Genomic DNA, 15522 nt, shown 5'->3' with positions numbered 1-15522 from the left:
CAGTAATCACAGGCTCTTCCTAAAATAAATACCTGATTATTGTTAAATATCTTTTCTAAAGTTTGCTCTCCATCTTCAATTTGTCTGTTTACCTCTTACAGCTTCTGCTCTTTCCCCCCATCACAATCTTACACTCTGCTGCTTTTTGCAAAGCCAAGCCAGGTCTCTGCTCCCACAACTCCCTAAGAGACTCGGGCTTCAGGAGCGGGCATGTCCCTCCCCTTCCCAGGTGAGTATTCACCAATCAAACGGAGCAAGATTCACATGGCCCTTGCAGAATGGAAACCTTTCTTCACTGAGTTCTGGTTACTGGCTCTCTTAGCTTCTGTTTCTAATAAAGTTTTACCCAGAAAATATTTGTCAGTTTTTCTTCTTTTTCTTCTTCATTTTTATTTTCTTGCTCCAGGGATCAGCCACCTTGGTCATGAGTGAAGGGTTTAAGGAGCATGGAAAATTTCATCACTTTCTTTCTTTGCTTTATTTTTGCTCCGACCTTGAGAATCAAGATGCAGCACATCCGTTTTCATCCCCGATGGAAACAAGAGCTGTCTTGAGCCTTCCTGAGTTGTCCAGTAGTGTCTGGTCTGTTCTCCAAGCTCTGTCTGGAGCTGACTATGCTTTCTGCTCACGGTAGCAACTGCCCCATGCTTTTGTAGTCTGATATATTCTTCTGAGCCCAAAGGAATTCATATTTAACCTTCTCTTAACTCATTAAGATATTTTTATTCCTTTAGTTTTAAAGAATTCTTTGTAGAGCCTTACAACATTTCTATACATCTCTGATTTTTCAACACCATGTGTTTTTTATTAGCTGCTGATCCTTACTTTCAAATGCAGTCACACTTTTATTAGCTTCACATGGGTTCAAGTCCTCTGCTTTGTATTTCCAAAAATAAGCCAAACTGTTCCATCAGAGAGTCATGTTTGGTTTCTAGATATCTCTTGGGATTTTGTTCAGTATTTTTTTCATGTTTCGTTAATATTCTAACATTTACCATCAAGTCCTTTCCAACTTGATGGCTGTCCTCCATCTATTTTGAGGCCACCCTGTTGTCCCTAACAGCTCATGCACTCAAAGGCAGCTCCCCATCCAACTGTTTGAAATTCTCTTCAAACACTTCATTCCAATAACGCCTACTTCTGCATTCCCTGGTGGCCTCTTCCTCTGGTATGAGACAACCCTCTCTTTCCCTGTCCACTATTGATTAAAATTCCTGGTGTCTTTTACGTTGTGTTTCTTCTTGTTAAATAGATTTCACAGCATTTTTCAATTGGCCTACCAGTAGCCAATGGGACAAGTGGCTGCCTTGAAGAGTGTGTGTCCCTGGTAAAACCAACCCATGTTTTTAACACCACCCAGCTGACTGGAATCTGGCTTTATCTCTGCTAAATCTTGGGTGTGTGGCTTGGAAGAGGGAGAAGGCTGGTCTGAGACTTGGTCACAATATCCACCTGGCTCTCTCTCTTAATTAACTTCAACTTGGATTCCATGCAAGATTCCTCTTTTTGGAAGAAACGTTGGGATTCAAAATGTTCCCTGAGTTGGGTAAAGAGATGTTTCCTGCTCTTGTTCCTCCTTTCTGGGCGCCCCTGCCTTCATACCCTTTCATCGCAAGCTCAGCACAGACGTCATGCTGAAAACTGTGAAAACTCCCATTTCCTTTGATGATAGATCTCTGCTGCGCATGCCCAAACTTTTATGCTGGGAAAGTCATCTGATTTATGATGGGACACTCAGGCTACATGGTCACCTGGATATATCAGGCAGCTGTGAGACCAAGCCCCTAAGATTTCAGATCCTTGTCCAGCTGGAAGAGTTTTCGAGAATCCCCCATAATCCTTTCAAAAGTCTTAGCAAAGTTTGTGTCCACATCGACCTTGATTTGTCTTTGTCCTGAAACCATGTCCTGGTGGCATTGCTCTTGATTTGGTCTTGACACCTGGCTTCACAGACTGGACGTGAGGAATTGTTTTATTTTCCCAGCAAGTTCTGCAATCTCTAAATTCCCTCTAAGCTTCAGTTGGAAACTTGACCAGCTCCTTTGAGGTGATCTCTCTTTTTGCCCTTCACAGATGCGCTAAAAGAAGCCAGGTCACACATCCAGCGTCAACTTGCCCAAATCTTCAAGTTCATTAGACACACTTTCTGTTTTCCTGGTGATGGCAGGTAAATAGTGCTGTCCTAGTGAATACAGGCATCTATTTCCCCAAAGTTAAAAGTGTCCTTGTCTCCCATCAGGCATCCCAAAGCCAATACCACGTATTTTAGGTTTTGGCTTCAGTGGCACCCCCGAGTATGCCAATTTCTGTATCAGTTTGCCTTCCTGCATCATAAGCACCAGAAGATCTTAGGCACTTGAAACAGTGTTCATGCGTCTGCAGAGGAAGCTGTTTGGCACTGCAGGTCTGCAAGTCAGGGAGGTGGCTGTGCTCCTTGGATACCTTCTGCTCAGAATGAAAGGGCTTAGCTCCCAGGGAAGTTCTCAAGGAGACGGCAGAAGCCTGGTCTCAAAACCAGCATATTGTCACTCTGACCCACAGTCCACTGGGTAAAGAGGGTCACGTGGCTGACCTCGGGAAGTGAAGAAGTGGGGAAGGAGATTCTGCCTTTTAAGAAAGAAGCTGGAAAATTCCGTGGTAGGTAGAGAGCATGGATACCATGGATACCAAGAAGAGCAGAGATTTAGGGCCACCAGTGCCAGCTGTCACCGTCCTCCGTCTTGGAAGCAATTCCTCATAGTATCAGGATTAAAATCCTGACCGACCTGTCCCAGGCCCAGACGCAGCTCACTGGGAGCCAGAATCCTAAATAAAGGAAGGCTTCTGCCCCTACACCCTACAGTAGACATTCCCATTGGAAACCTGGAAGGATCAGAGAGGCAGCCAGTGCCAGGCCCACCCGCAGTGTCAGCGGGCCCTCTGCCCCGGGGTGGGGGCGAGCCGGGCAAGGCTGAGCTCTGTATCTGACCTGGCTCTCCATCCTGTGCCCCTCGCCCTCCTGACTCTGAAACCTGATTGTCTGCTATTGACACCAACACTCCAGCTTTGTTCTGACTGGCTCTAGCATGGTGCATCTTTTTCTATCATTTTGTTTTTAACCTGTTTGTGTCTTCCTGTTATAACTGCATTTTTTACAGGGAGTGTACAGTTAGGTCTTGCATTTTTATCCAATCTGACAGTCTGTGCCTTTTATTTGCTTAGACCATTTACTATGACAGTTGATGTGGCCAAGTTTAAAATTACCCTCTTGCTATTGGTTTTCTAATTGTCCCATCTCTGTTAATTTTCCTCTTATTCTGACTTCCTTTGAGTCAAATATTTCCTATGATTCCATTTTATTTCCTTCATTGACCTATTAGCTACATCTATTTGTTATTGTAATGGTTGGTTGGAGTTTATGGCAGTCGTCTTTAACTCACCACAGTTCATCCTCAAGTGATATTCTACTACCTTCCACAGAGTGTGAGAGCCTTATGCTATTATAGTTTTCCTCCCCTGCCACCCTAAAGCTATGTTGTTGTATGTTGGCTTAAACACATGTTATAAACACACACTGCATTATTATTTTTATATAAAATTTCCTTCATAAAAATATTGAATTTGCAGTCTAATTATATAATAGTTATATAATTATTTAATGCAAATTTGTAATTAATTTTTTTACACAGTCAGAACAAGAGGAAAGTCTTTAATCTCATCTTTTTAATGAAAAAAAATTAGAATTCTAAGCATATTTAAATATAAGGAAAAAAAGCTTTTCTACTCAGAACTATAGCCTTGGGGACAGGGGAAAAGGATTTTAATAACAAACTGCTCTTAGGTTTCCAGGTATATTACCATAATCCAAGGATAGTCTTTTTATTATGAAGCACTGTAATTTTTGAGTTTATTAATACATAACTTTTTAATAATATGATATTATGCTAAAAAATAGAATTTGGGGTTTGTATCTCTAACTTTATGTTAACTTATAGTCTTAATTATGCTATAATTGTCTCTGATTTTAATCTCATTACAGATGCCTCATGCTAATCTTGTACAGATATCCTTTATTCACTTACCCACATTCCCAGTGAGGAATATTTTCATTAAAATTTCATCTTTTAAATATACGTTTCAAAAGGTATTTTTCTTTTTTTTTTTTAACTCTCTCAAAGTAATTTTTTTTATTTTGTTATCATTAATCTACAATTACATGAAGAACATTATGTTTACTAGGCTTTCCCCTTCACCAAGTTCCCCCAACAAACCCCATTACAGTCACTATCCATCAGCAGTATTTTTCCTTTTAGAAGCCCTAATCCCTATCACACCACCAGCTCCCCCAAAAAAGAAAAAAACATATAATAAAACAATCAGGCCACACATACTAAGACAGTCACAGGGAACATTTTTCAAAAGGTTATGTTCACCTTATATACATACAGAGGGGTTGGTGGTTGGTCCCTCCTCCAACCCTAAAGACATGGAGCTCAGAGTGTCTAATTCCCTTTTTAAAATTGGGCTACATAGTTTTTGTTCACAGATAATTGCCAGCCTAACTGAATCTTAGTAGAGAAATAACTCATAGGCATTTCCCTCCAGATGTGAAAGAAATTTGCATCCCAAATCAGGACAGATGACCTAGGCTCTTGACTGCGTGTTCCACATATTCAATGTCTTATAAACTTCCTTAAATAGAGCTGGAGCTACACCTCATTTTATTGGCCCGGAACCCTAACTACGATGTCTGCGGTACACATTGCTGTTTTCACCCACTTTCCAAGATCATTATTTCTTTCATTTCTCATAACAACCCTGATGGATATGTCTTTTCTTTCCCCTGTCTTCAGATAATTAAGTTGAATTTCTGGAGTGGATAAGTAACTTTCCTGGGGGCCACAGCAAGTGAGGCAAATGAGTACTCAACTCCAGGTCCTCCGTACCCAGCTGTAGCCTCTTGCTCCACATGGCTGCCACTACCCCAGTACGTGACCAGAAAGATACTGTGGGACTCATTAAGACTGTGGTTCTTTGACTATGAACTCTGGGTCACCTTCAGAAACTCAAATGTGAGTCCACTTTCCAGCAGAACAACGGAGGAAGGGCTGTGTGACTCAGTCTCCCTCTGGCAGCCCCGGCCCAGGATGGTGTCATCCAAGAACAACTGCTCAAACCCGGGCAGGTCAGTCCTCAAATATTATCACCCAGGAAGGCCTGTGCAGGGCAGGTGCTGGGTGGACCACAGGAACACAAGATCCCGGGCCATCCTCGCTGAGCAGTCTGGGACTGGGGGACACTGAGTTCTCAGGGAGGCAGACCCAGACCCGGGGACACAGCAGGGCTACCCCGTCTCTCACAGGCCCCAGCCAGGCAGGCCCTTTGTCTGGGCTGGGGAGGGGCCAGAGTCTACACCGGGGCTGGTTTTATCTCCCAATTCTACTTGGGCAGTGGTTTATTTAAAAGATATGCTTTCAATATGTTTATGTCAGTAAGTCTTCCGATTTGGAGTATTCCTACCTGAGTAGCAATAAAACCTAGGAGTAAAAACCAAGAACTTAGAGCAGCAAATCGTTTACAAGAAGCATGTCCCACTTGGAGAGCAGGCACAAATAAACTAAAAATTCAGCGATTTATACTTAAATTCTAGGTTTACATGCAGCAAGGCAAATGAATTACTTTGTGTCCTAGAAGGACTGGGTGGAGTCAAAAGAATTCAGCCCACTGAGCAGCTGGCAGCGATGCCTGAGACGGTAAGTTAGCACTGCTGACTTTAAAAAATGACCTCTGCCCCTCATTTTCTCACTTACCCTTTACAGTCCATATCACCACATATGTCCATGGTGCCACTCTAAGCCTGCACTCGGACTGGCCATCTGTAACCTCTGGAACGCAGAGGTTCAGAATATCAAACTCAAACAAGTAGTGTCATAAGGACTCTGCCACTAGATGGAGAAACTGCCCCAGTCGATGGCAGGAGAGAGCTGACTCCCGCCTGGGAACACCTGGCGGGGAAGATAATTACAAGTGCCACACTGTTTGGGCCACAGTGGCAACTGCATTTTACCATTATTATAAACTAACTTTTTGACAATTCATTGTGTGTACTTTCGCTTGAATTGGGTGACATCCCATATTAACCTCTATAACATCGGAATGTTCAACATTCCATCATTATCTGCGTTCGTACATGATTCAGCGTTGACTATTTAAATTCCTGGAAAGTTATGAAAGATCTTTTGCATATTTGAAGCAATTAGAACTGAGTTAATATATGCAAATTTCACTTTCAGTTCTGCAGCTGATTAGACAAATATTAAAGTTCATAATAGATTAAAATGCTCCTTAGGGACAAGGTCCTTTTCAGAACAGCACAATCTCACCTCAGAATGAATGGTTTGAGTAATAACTAAAAACCAAACAAGTTTTGCATATTGCCTTTATTTTGCAGAAAACGCTTTCTGCTGATTGTCTCTGGCTACTTTTTCAAAAGAAAAATACAGTTGTCAGTTTAACAATACAAGGGATTAGCTACCTATGCTCCAAACAAACATTCTAGTGGGCAGAGCAGGCAAACTTGCATTTCAACTAAAATCTGCTGCCCTTGCCTAGGACGTCCGCCTGTCCTTCACAGCTCAGCTCCATCTACGAAACCTGCCACCACAGGGCCTGAAAACTACTGGAAAGCAACAAGGAAGAGATTTAAGGGTGTGTTTTTTATCTCCTGAAGGGAAGCTGGTGGAGTTCAGATTCTGACGTGCCAAAGCCGTCTGTGTGCTGCATGAGAAATCAAACGCTCTGGACCCTGATGAACAACTGCTCCTGTGAATCGTGGTGAAGCTGGGCCCCTGCACTGCTCCTGCACTTGAACTCGCCTGCAGCAAGAAGGGCCCAGGCACGCGGCTGCTGCAGACCACGGTTGGTGGGGCGGATCGTGATAAAGGGCAGACCATGTTTACTTCCCTTATCTTAAAGTGAGGCTTATAAGGCCTGTTCCCTGCCTGGACCCATGAGACTGCACCTGGAACCTAATAAATCAATCAGATCGACACTTGGCCACAACAGAGAAGCTGCTGTGTCTTCTGAGACGCAGGCCTTGCCTCACATGGAAGGTGGTGACACGGGGGTCCATGAGGCTATGAGGCGGGCCTGGGCCGAGGCATCGTACTGGCTGTCGGGAATGTCTGTGGCAGTGTGGGCCCCTTCATACAGAGGGGATCCCGAGGAGGAGGAAGCCGAAGCTGGGTGGGTGAGGGGCGCGGGGTGCGTAGAGGAGCTCCGGAAGAACGGGGTGCCCAGCCCGTTGGACACCCCCGCCATCTGTGCACCAGGTGTGGTGGTCCCATTGCTCACAGACCATAGGCTGGGGTACTGGCTGCAAAGGAAAAGTGGAGAGACTCAGACTGGTGGGAGACAGAGAAGAGGTGCCAGGCCCTGTGCTCTTGCACATAACCTGTCTATGAGGCATCTTTCAAACGTCCATCTCCTATTAGGAGACCACACTCAGGTGTACAGGAGTTATCATCGAATCTGTTCACAAGAAACAAAATCACCGGAAAAGCTGGTTAAAAAGGTTGTTTGCACGCACGCAGCTCCTGGCAGAGCACTGTTAAGTTTAGCTTCTAAAAACTCCTGGCCAGTACTTGAGAGCTCTGTTCAGGGTCAAAACTCCCACGACACGGAGTCACACATTTCAGAGGATGTCGGTAAGCATGTGTTAACCCCTGCAGCAGTTCCTGGGATGCAGACAACACCCTCCTGAAGCACGGGGCTGTGAGAGGCATTCTGCATGGCGACTCCAGCTAGGCACTGCCCCTGCCCTGCATGCTGTGAAGCCCTAAGTGTGTTAGCCTGACCCATTGCAGAGAAATGACTTGGGAGTCTGACCTGGAAGCAAATCTGCCCTTAACTACTTGTGTTGCCTCAGATTGGCCTGTGCCTCCTTTGGAGGCTGCTTCCAAATCTGTGAAAGGAAAAGTTAGAAATAGGTATTAAATCCTTCAGTCTAAGAACATGGGCTTGGACAGCATTAAGCTATGCTAATACTGTTTTTTAAAAAATCCCTTGTCACAGAACAGTCCTTCTATAAATAAATAATGAGACCTGTGCTGTATTGCTCTGTATCATTTACCCCACATCCTGTATTTCAGATGCATATAAACTTGCAGTAAGCCAAGGTAGGTCACCATTCCCACTTCACAGATGGAAAGAAGTGAGGCTCTGAGATCCAGTGAGACCTACCTCAGTGGGGCACCCCTGCGAGCAGGTCATACCAACTGCGTGCATGTCTCCAAGTGACCTCGGAACCCTTGAAATGTTTGCTGGTTTGCACATTGCTAACTTTATTTTAAAGAGTAGGCCATTAGACTCTTACTATAAAGGAATTGTTTCCTCGACAAAATAATTCAGATGACATTCCACATACAATAAATTGCATTACTGTTGAAGTCAAGATAACTTGTCTACAGACTCACTCTGCTGTGAGCCGACACATTTACTCTAATTTACTATCTTTGAGCCCATTTCCTTATTAAAAAATGAGTTGATGTCTAGATTTCTGTTTTTTATTATAACAATCCTATGAAGAAATGCAACGTATTTACCGGTCAGCTTGATCTTTTAAGACAATACCCCTCTACGTAATTTTCAAGTTAATAATAACATGGGCATCGTTCTTTACTAGTTACAAGCATATATGTTAAGGACTTTGGTAACTATATATGCAGAAAGCCAACAATTTTTTTTTCCTTAACAGCTCCTATCAAAATAAGTTCTTCACAATCCGTCTGCTGACCAACAAACCTGTAAAGACAGCTAAAGCCATGGTCATTTAGTGACTTTTCTTGGAGAAACAGGGCTCAGAGAGTTTATGAACCAGTAAGTGCCAGAGCCAGGATGGGGCCCTGGTTTCCCCTCATTACAGCCCAGCTCCAACCACCCTACCCTGAGAGGGGCCATGGAACCCCCTAAACCCTGGACAGGGGCTCAAGGCAGTCCTGCAACCTGGGGAACCCGGACATATCTGATTAGTGTAAAACTAAAATAAAAACCAGCCACCCACAGACAAAGGCCAATGAATGGAAATGGCATGATGTCCGGGGCACTCGGGCTCCCAGGACCATTTACGTCATGTCCCAGGTATACATTACCTGGAGCCGGTAGGTGGGCCGGTGCCGTGACTCATGGGGAGCATGCTGGTGTGGGCGGGCATTCCGAGGCTGGACCAGTTGTCATGGGACTGGAGCATGGATAAGCACGCAGATGAACTGTCAGAATAGGCTATGGGATGAAAGAAAGCATCATTGTGGTGGTGGGGGAGGGGGGGTCTTCTTCCAAGAAGCAGTGAGATACTACCAACAAGGGAGCTGATACAAATATGGGCTCTCTGAGCGTGTGTGATATTGAACACAGAACATAATCCATTAGCCTGCTTATTTGGTCATCAAAGGCAAATACTTATTGCCAGGCTTTTTATCATGAGACCAATAGATGCCCTGTAGAGACTTAATTCTCCAGTCACTTGATTGGGGATTAATTATCTTTAAAATAAAAATAAATGTAACTTTAACCAGCCTTTTCCAAAAGCATTATTTTTTAAGCACTGAAAGGGCTTTAGAAAAGATTACTCCAGGCAAAATTAAAACTATGATCTTCCAGCCCCAGTGTCCAGCCTCTGACTGAACAAGCCCAATGACTATTTCCTTGCCAAATGAGCTCCTTTCGCTTCAAATCAGCTTTAAGTGACCAATTGTTTTATGGTGTTCATTAGCTATTTTGGCTCATTTGGAGCCAGACAAAATTAAGTCTAGGTATATGTGGTATTAGAATTAGGCAAAGTATCTTAATAGTCTAGTGCAGTGTTCATAGTACTTAAGCAGCCTCAGGATCACTGGACAGCTTCTTAAAATGCGAACTGCTGAGCTGCCCCCGGGGCTTCTGACTCGTAATCTAGGGCAGTTCTCAGGGGTGTCCCTGCTGCTGGTCCAGGCACCACATGTGAAGAAGCATACTTGGTGGCCACTTGGAGAATCATACCCAGGGCTAGTCGGGCCACAAGTGCTTATGCCTAGCTGACTCAACACCATCACTTAGGAGTGGCTCATGACATGTCCAGACCTGGGCGCCTACAGGTGGACCCACAGCTCTGGAGAAAAGAAGCTTCAGCAATAACTGAGCCATGGTCAGCACCGAAGCCTGGGTGGTGACCTCCCTGTGGGCAAACCAGCATTCTGGGCATGAAATGCAGGCTCCTGGAGCTACTAGAGCTGGCCTGGGTGTGGCCCCTGGGCCCCTGCACGAGGCCTTTCCAGAAACAGTCTTCCAGCCACCCCCCAACCCCTAGCCTGCTTGGTCCCGTGACTTACTTGGAGAATTGTTCCGATGCGAGTAGGGGCTTGGGTAGGGGGACGGACGGTGGCTCCGCAAGGCAGGGTACCTTTCACAGCCATGTGCAGAGGGAAGAGGGAGGGGGCCTCCAAACTGAGGGTGGGGGTTGGCAGGTGGACACAGGGTGCTGGTTCCAGGGATAAGCCACCCCCCTGCTGTGAGGAAAGAATGCTGAGTGACTGGCATTTGCATGGCCTCCATCATTTAAAGGACAGGACTAAGGCTATCTCCTCAGGGTCCCTGAATAAGTGAGGGTAAGGACCTGACACTGAGCACCCAGCCCAGTCTGAGGTGCTGCGGCCTCGGCTCTGCACCAGAGGCCACAGCTTGACCAAGGTCTCCAAACCCACGGGGCACCACAGGAAACTGGGAGACCCCAGCGCCAGCCGGCCCGGCTGCTCCCAGCCACTCCCACTCAAACCTGCCCCAGTCCTGCCGACCTCCATGCCAGGCTGCCCAGCTTTCAGCACCCAATACGGAGCATGAATGAAAGGTTAAAAAACAGGCAAAATCCAGAACCACGCACACTGGACAGTCAGCGGTGGCCACGCAGGCTGTGCGTGCTCCTCCCCTGCACCTCCCTGGGCCCACAGCACGAGGAGGACACCTCCTTGCCATGGCTACTCGGCTCCCTTCAGGGGCTCACGTTCTCACATGTGCATCAATCAGAAACTCATTACAATTCTGTCCTGCCCTTGAAAACTCCAATTTCTTCCCCACTCTCTTTTTCAGATTGTTGGGCTTTTTTTTTCTTTTTTCTTTTAATGCAGAAAAGCAAGCTGTAGGGGGACAAATACCCTGGCTCCAATTTGCAAAGCACAAACAATTCTTCAGATATTTAAATGAGAGAACATGCTCACAGAGCTCGGTGGCCCCATCATTTGCCCCAACAGTTGCTCATATTCTACTCTTATGTGGCCACCCATGAGCCACCTTAGAACGGCTGTTTGCCTTTTTGTTAAATTAGCCCAGAAGATGATGGAAGGAAGCAAGGAAGAAAGAAGGGAGGGAAGGAGGAAGGAAGGTATAAAAGAAAACACAACTGTTTCAGGAGCATTCCATGCCGACCATCCAGCCTCTTGAAATGACCAGCAGACACTAACTTTCCTCTCCCCATAGTGTCATCACCTAAACGCATCCCCGCCTGTCTGCAGGGGTAGGCTAGACAAAGCACTTTCTCCTAACAGACGCCCCGACCTGGGCCTGCATCGCTTTACTCTGGCTCACAAAACTCCAACAGAAGCCAGACCTGAAGCAGACCTTCCCCATTCTATGCTCCACCAGTTCTACAGAAACCAGCATGAATTAGTGGACCACTCCCAGAACCGAGGTGGCTCAAACGAAAAGCCACCCTTGCTTATAGGCATCCCCCTAAAGATGATGATTCAGTTTTCAATCACTAACAAAAACAGAAACATCTCAAGGCGGATATAGCAAGCTGCATTCTCCCCCTGCCCAACCCAGAAGACTATACACCTGCCGCAATCTCAACAATCCTCCCAGCCGCTGGGACACAGGAGCCCAGGTAAATTTTCCCCAGACTTCTGCGCCAGAGTCCCACGGGCTGGGTGAGATCCACAAGCCCACTCAGACCCCCCAACACAGCTTCAACACCACAGAAGGTTAGTCTGCCCCCTCCCCAAACCTCTCCCTGCTTCATATCCAGCTCCCAGCTCTTGGCTTCTAGTCCCTAAACTAGGCACGTGGGGCAAAGCGCAACAAACCGTACATTGGGAGTACCCGGGCTGCTGGCTCTCGGCGGGCTCTTCCATCAGATCTTTGTGATCACTTCTGTCAAAAAAGTGTATTGAATTGTCAAAAGGACAACATTCAGGAAAGGCACTTGCAGCAAGGTCTCATCTTTCCCAAAGGACATATGTAGAGAATTCTCTCACCTTTCCTTTGCATCAAGGAAAGCTTTTGCAAATGGATTGTATTTAATCTTAAGAGCTGTGATCTGGAAAACAAGAAATTGCACTTACTAGTATATTGCTTATTAGCCAGAGGATTTAATTTGGCACCAAGAAACTGGGAAACATCAGTACCTCCCTTTAAATATTCAAATATAATCAGACTTCTTTCCAGGTGTGTTTTTCTATTTGGGTCTGAAGTGGCTGAGTAATTATAGTATTTCATAAAGAATAGCACATTTCTGAAAAGAATTCACAATAAATTTAACCTACTACCAACAGCATTCTGTGTGCACATATCAAACAAACATGGCTCAAAACAGAACTGGGACTGCTTGGGAAATAGCGATCTGTTTCTAGTTCGTGGTCAACACTGACAACTTAACCATAGGATCACAAAGAGTCTGTACTTTGGGGAAGGACTTACAAATTTAAGGGCACTAGACAGTGCTTTGTACCTAGTTTGGAGGGATACCCCCTTCCCTTTCAGGAGGATTTCCAAAGTAAGGTGACGCCCCCCTCTCACTTAAATCTTGTTCTTAAGAAAATCCCACAGCAATTAATCTACTAGTTTTATGCATGTTTTCGTTTTGATCATTTAGTAAATGCCTTCTAGTTTTAGACAGTTACAGAAAAATAAAGGGGGAAAATGCTAGAAAGATAACTTATTTTGAACTGTTCTCCCCTCTGTCCCAATTTTACAGTTGTGCTGAATTATTTGAAAAGGCATGGATTATCAGTCTAAAGTCCGCTCATCACAGATGAGCTCCTCCTTTGCAGAAATCTCCAAAGCAACAGCCCCCGCACCCCCACCGCTCCCTCCCGCCACCACCGCACCTCCTCGTTCTGATAAGCAGTCACAGCTATGAACTGGGTCTCTGGGAAGCAGCGGCTGGTGATCATGCGCTGCGGACCCCCGACTCTCACGATGTGGATTCGTGGCTCATACTTATGTAAGGAGTTCAACATAATCTGAAGGAGACACCAGTAAGGGAGTGATGACAAAGCCCTACCGTTAAGGCAACACAATGTCCATTTGTCCTGCTGGTGAGGAGAAAAATACATCCCTGATGCAGAAAATCCCGCAGCTTGCAAGAGAGCATCTGGACCACTGAAGTTGGTGAGTATCCCAGGACTAATTTGGAAAAAGGAGTGTGAGATGCTACACACTATTAAAGGCAATGAATGTGCATCGTGAAATCCTCTGACGGTATAGAATAAAGTTCTAAGGCTTCCAGGATGATTACGGACAGCTTTAAATGCCTGCGCTTGATTGCGCTTGCTGTACAAGTCGTATAGATGTTCTTCAGAAAAGGACAAATTTACAAATTGGTTCCGTCTTCAGGCAGTAAGTACAGTGGCATCTACACACCATCAAGGCTATTTTCTACGCCCCTAGGAAGGGTGAAGGCTAGAACGCCTAAGTTCCCCAAAATGTCCCGCACATGTCTGTCTTCAAAGGCGAGGTGTTGCGTCCTCTCCCCGCCGCACCGCCTTGGTGTTACCGTCATCAGTTTACTATAAACAACACCGAAGGCTTAATTGAGGAAGGCTGTGGCAGGGTCTCCAGGACAAATGTCGCCTCCTGTGCGAGCAGCGTCCCTAGCAAAGCTCCGCCGCGGGAAGGTGCGGCCCGCGCGCGCCCGCCCCCGGCCCGGTCACACCTACCTGCCCTCCCCCGTTGAGCTTGTTGGTGAGCTTGACTTTGCTGAAGGACACCGGCGCCTTCATCCAGTGGGCCCCGAAGTTGGGCGAGTCGGGGTGGATGTAGACGCAGCTGGGCGCCTGAGGCTCGGGCTTGCCCCCGGGCACCCACTCCCCGTTCACGTACTTCCAGCGGTGGTTGTCGGCCGCCACGAAGTCCAGCAGGAAGGAGTACATGGCGTTGGGGTCCAGGCCGGACACGTTCACCTTCAGCACGGGGAACATCCTCCTGCAAGAGGAGGAGCGCCGCAGGAGGACCCGGACCTGACCCGGCAGAGCCACCGCAGAAAGCACGGGACGGAGGCATCTGTCATTGCGGGGCGAGGAGGAGCCCCCTTCAGAGCTTACAACGGGACGCCCAAAGCCCCCCTTCCCAGAGCCCTCCTAGGTTCCCAGGCGTCCCCTACACTATGCCCGGCCTCGCAGGCAGGGGCGGAGAGGACCCAGTCAAGGGTTTCTGTCCCTGGGTCAAGCTGGGTGGGGCAAGCGTGGACAAGGTGGGGGGGCCTGGGGACCCCTCCGACTTGTCCCTCACCCCAATCGTCCGCGGGGAGAACCCCAGAAGAGTGACACTTTGAGGCCACAAGACCCCGTTCCAACCTGAACGGAAACGAGCCAGAAGACCCCCACTAGGAGAACAGTCGCTGGACGGTCGGGACCCCCGCAGCCCCGGCGCCCCGCGCCCCGAGCGCGGTCGGCGCGCTACCTGCCGTTCTTGGTCACGATCATCTCGTTGGTGAGCTCCTTGAAGCGCAGCCACAGCTCGCCCTCTTCCAGGCCCACGCGCAGCTCCCGCTCCGTGGGGTCGCCCTTCTCGCTGCCGGCCTGCAGCTCGCTCTCCACGGCGCTCAGCAGGTGGTCCACGCGATACTGCAGGCTCTTCCCCGCGCTCTCCGTGCCGGGGGAGCTCATCCTCCCGCCCGCCCCTCCCCGCCGCCCCCCGAAGCCCGACTCGCTACCCGAGAGCCACCTTCACCCCCGTGGCGGCCGCTTTTCCCGGGAAAGGGGCCGTTGGGGCCCAGACTCAGCGCGGAGCCAGGAGGAGGGCGAGGGTGGGGGAGGGGCGGGGAGGGTGGGGGAGGTTATTCCACTTGAACTCCCGCAAGGCGCAGCTAGAGTGGGTCTCTGGGGTGAGAAAACCGGGTCCCCTCTCCATAAATAGAGCCGCGGCGGCAGCCGGGGCGGACAGCGGATTGGGCCGCGCGCCCTTTGAAGCGCGGGGGCCGCTGCCCATTGGCCGCGCGCGGCCATATCAGACCCGCCGGGAGGGCCGGCAGCGGCGGCCAACAATGGGCTCCCGCGCGGGTTTCAAGTAAATCCGGGCCCCGGCCCAGCCCCTACACCTCCGCCCCCTCCAAAAGTTTGCACCTCCATCAAAGCGGTGGGGCGGGCCCCGTGGGCCGGGAGGAGGGCCGGGGGCGGGCTGGGGGTGGAGGGGCCGGGCGCCGAGCTCGTCCCGGAGCGCACGTCCCCGAGGGGCTACCGGCCGCCCGCGACGCTCCCGACGCCTGGCTCTCCCTGCGCGCCGGGGCCGGCGGCGGTG

At 48.2% G+C, this 15522-nt stretch overlaps 1 protein-coding gene across 3 annotated transcripts; it reads right to left on the bottom strand.

Annotated features, from left to right (window-relative positions):
* Window positions 1-6462: 6462 nt before the first annotated feature.
* On the bottom strand, window positions 6463-14891 carry TBXT (T-box transcription factor T). 3 transcript variants are annotated; one of them, XM_036926509.2, is made up of 8 exons: window positions 14686-14891; window positions 13944-14208; window positions 13113-13247; window positions 12261-12322; window positions 12095-12156; window positions 10344-10520; window positions 9129-9258; window positions 6463-7354 (listed from the first exon to the last, which is right to left on the bottom strand). In XM_036926509.2, the coding sequence occupies exons 1-8, from the start codon at window positions 14889-14891 to the stop codon at window positions 7081-7083; spliced, it is 1311 nt and encodes a 436-aa protein (XP_036782404.1). In that variant the 3' UTR covers window positions 6463-7080. The 3 variants fall into 3 exon arrangements, with proteins under 3 accessions (XP_036782404.1, XP_057345504.1, XP_057345505.1); XM_057489521.1 differs by having other exon boundaries at window positions 10344-10517; XM_057489522.1 differs by lacking the exon at window positions 10344-10520.
* Between the last annotated feature and the right edge of the window lie 631 nt (window positions 14892-15522).

Source organism: Manis pentadactyla, chromosome 12, assembly GCF_030020395.1.
Source record: "Manis pentadactyla isolate mManPen7 chromosome 12, mManPen7.hap1, whole genome shotgun sequence".
Lineage (NCBI taxonomy): Eukaryota > Metazoa > Chordata > Mammalia > Pholidota > Manidae > Manis > Manis pentadactyla.
Note: the sequence above shows the minus strand (reverse complement) of the source record. Positions and strands in the feature narration are given on the sequence as shown.

Excerpts from the sequence above, each read along its gene's own strand:
- TBXT (XM_036926509.2), bottom strand. The coding sequence starts at position 14,891 with ATGAGCTCCCCCGGCACGGAGAGCGCGGGGAAGAGCCTGCAGTATCGC. Across the intron at positions 10,521-12,094 it reads GCAGCCCGGGTACTCCCAAT|CAGGGGGGTGGCTTATCCCT; the intron begins GTACGGTTTGTT and ends CTTTCCTCACAG. Across the intron at positions 7,355-9,128 it reads GGCCCACCTACCGGCTCCAG|CCAGTACCCCAGCCTATGGT; the intron begins GTAATGTATACC and ends TTTCCTTTGCAG.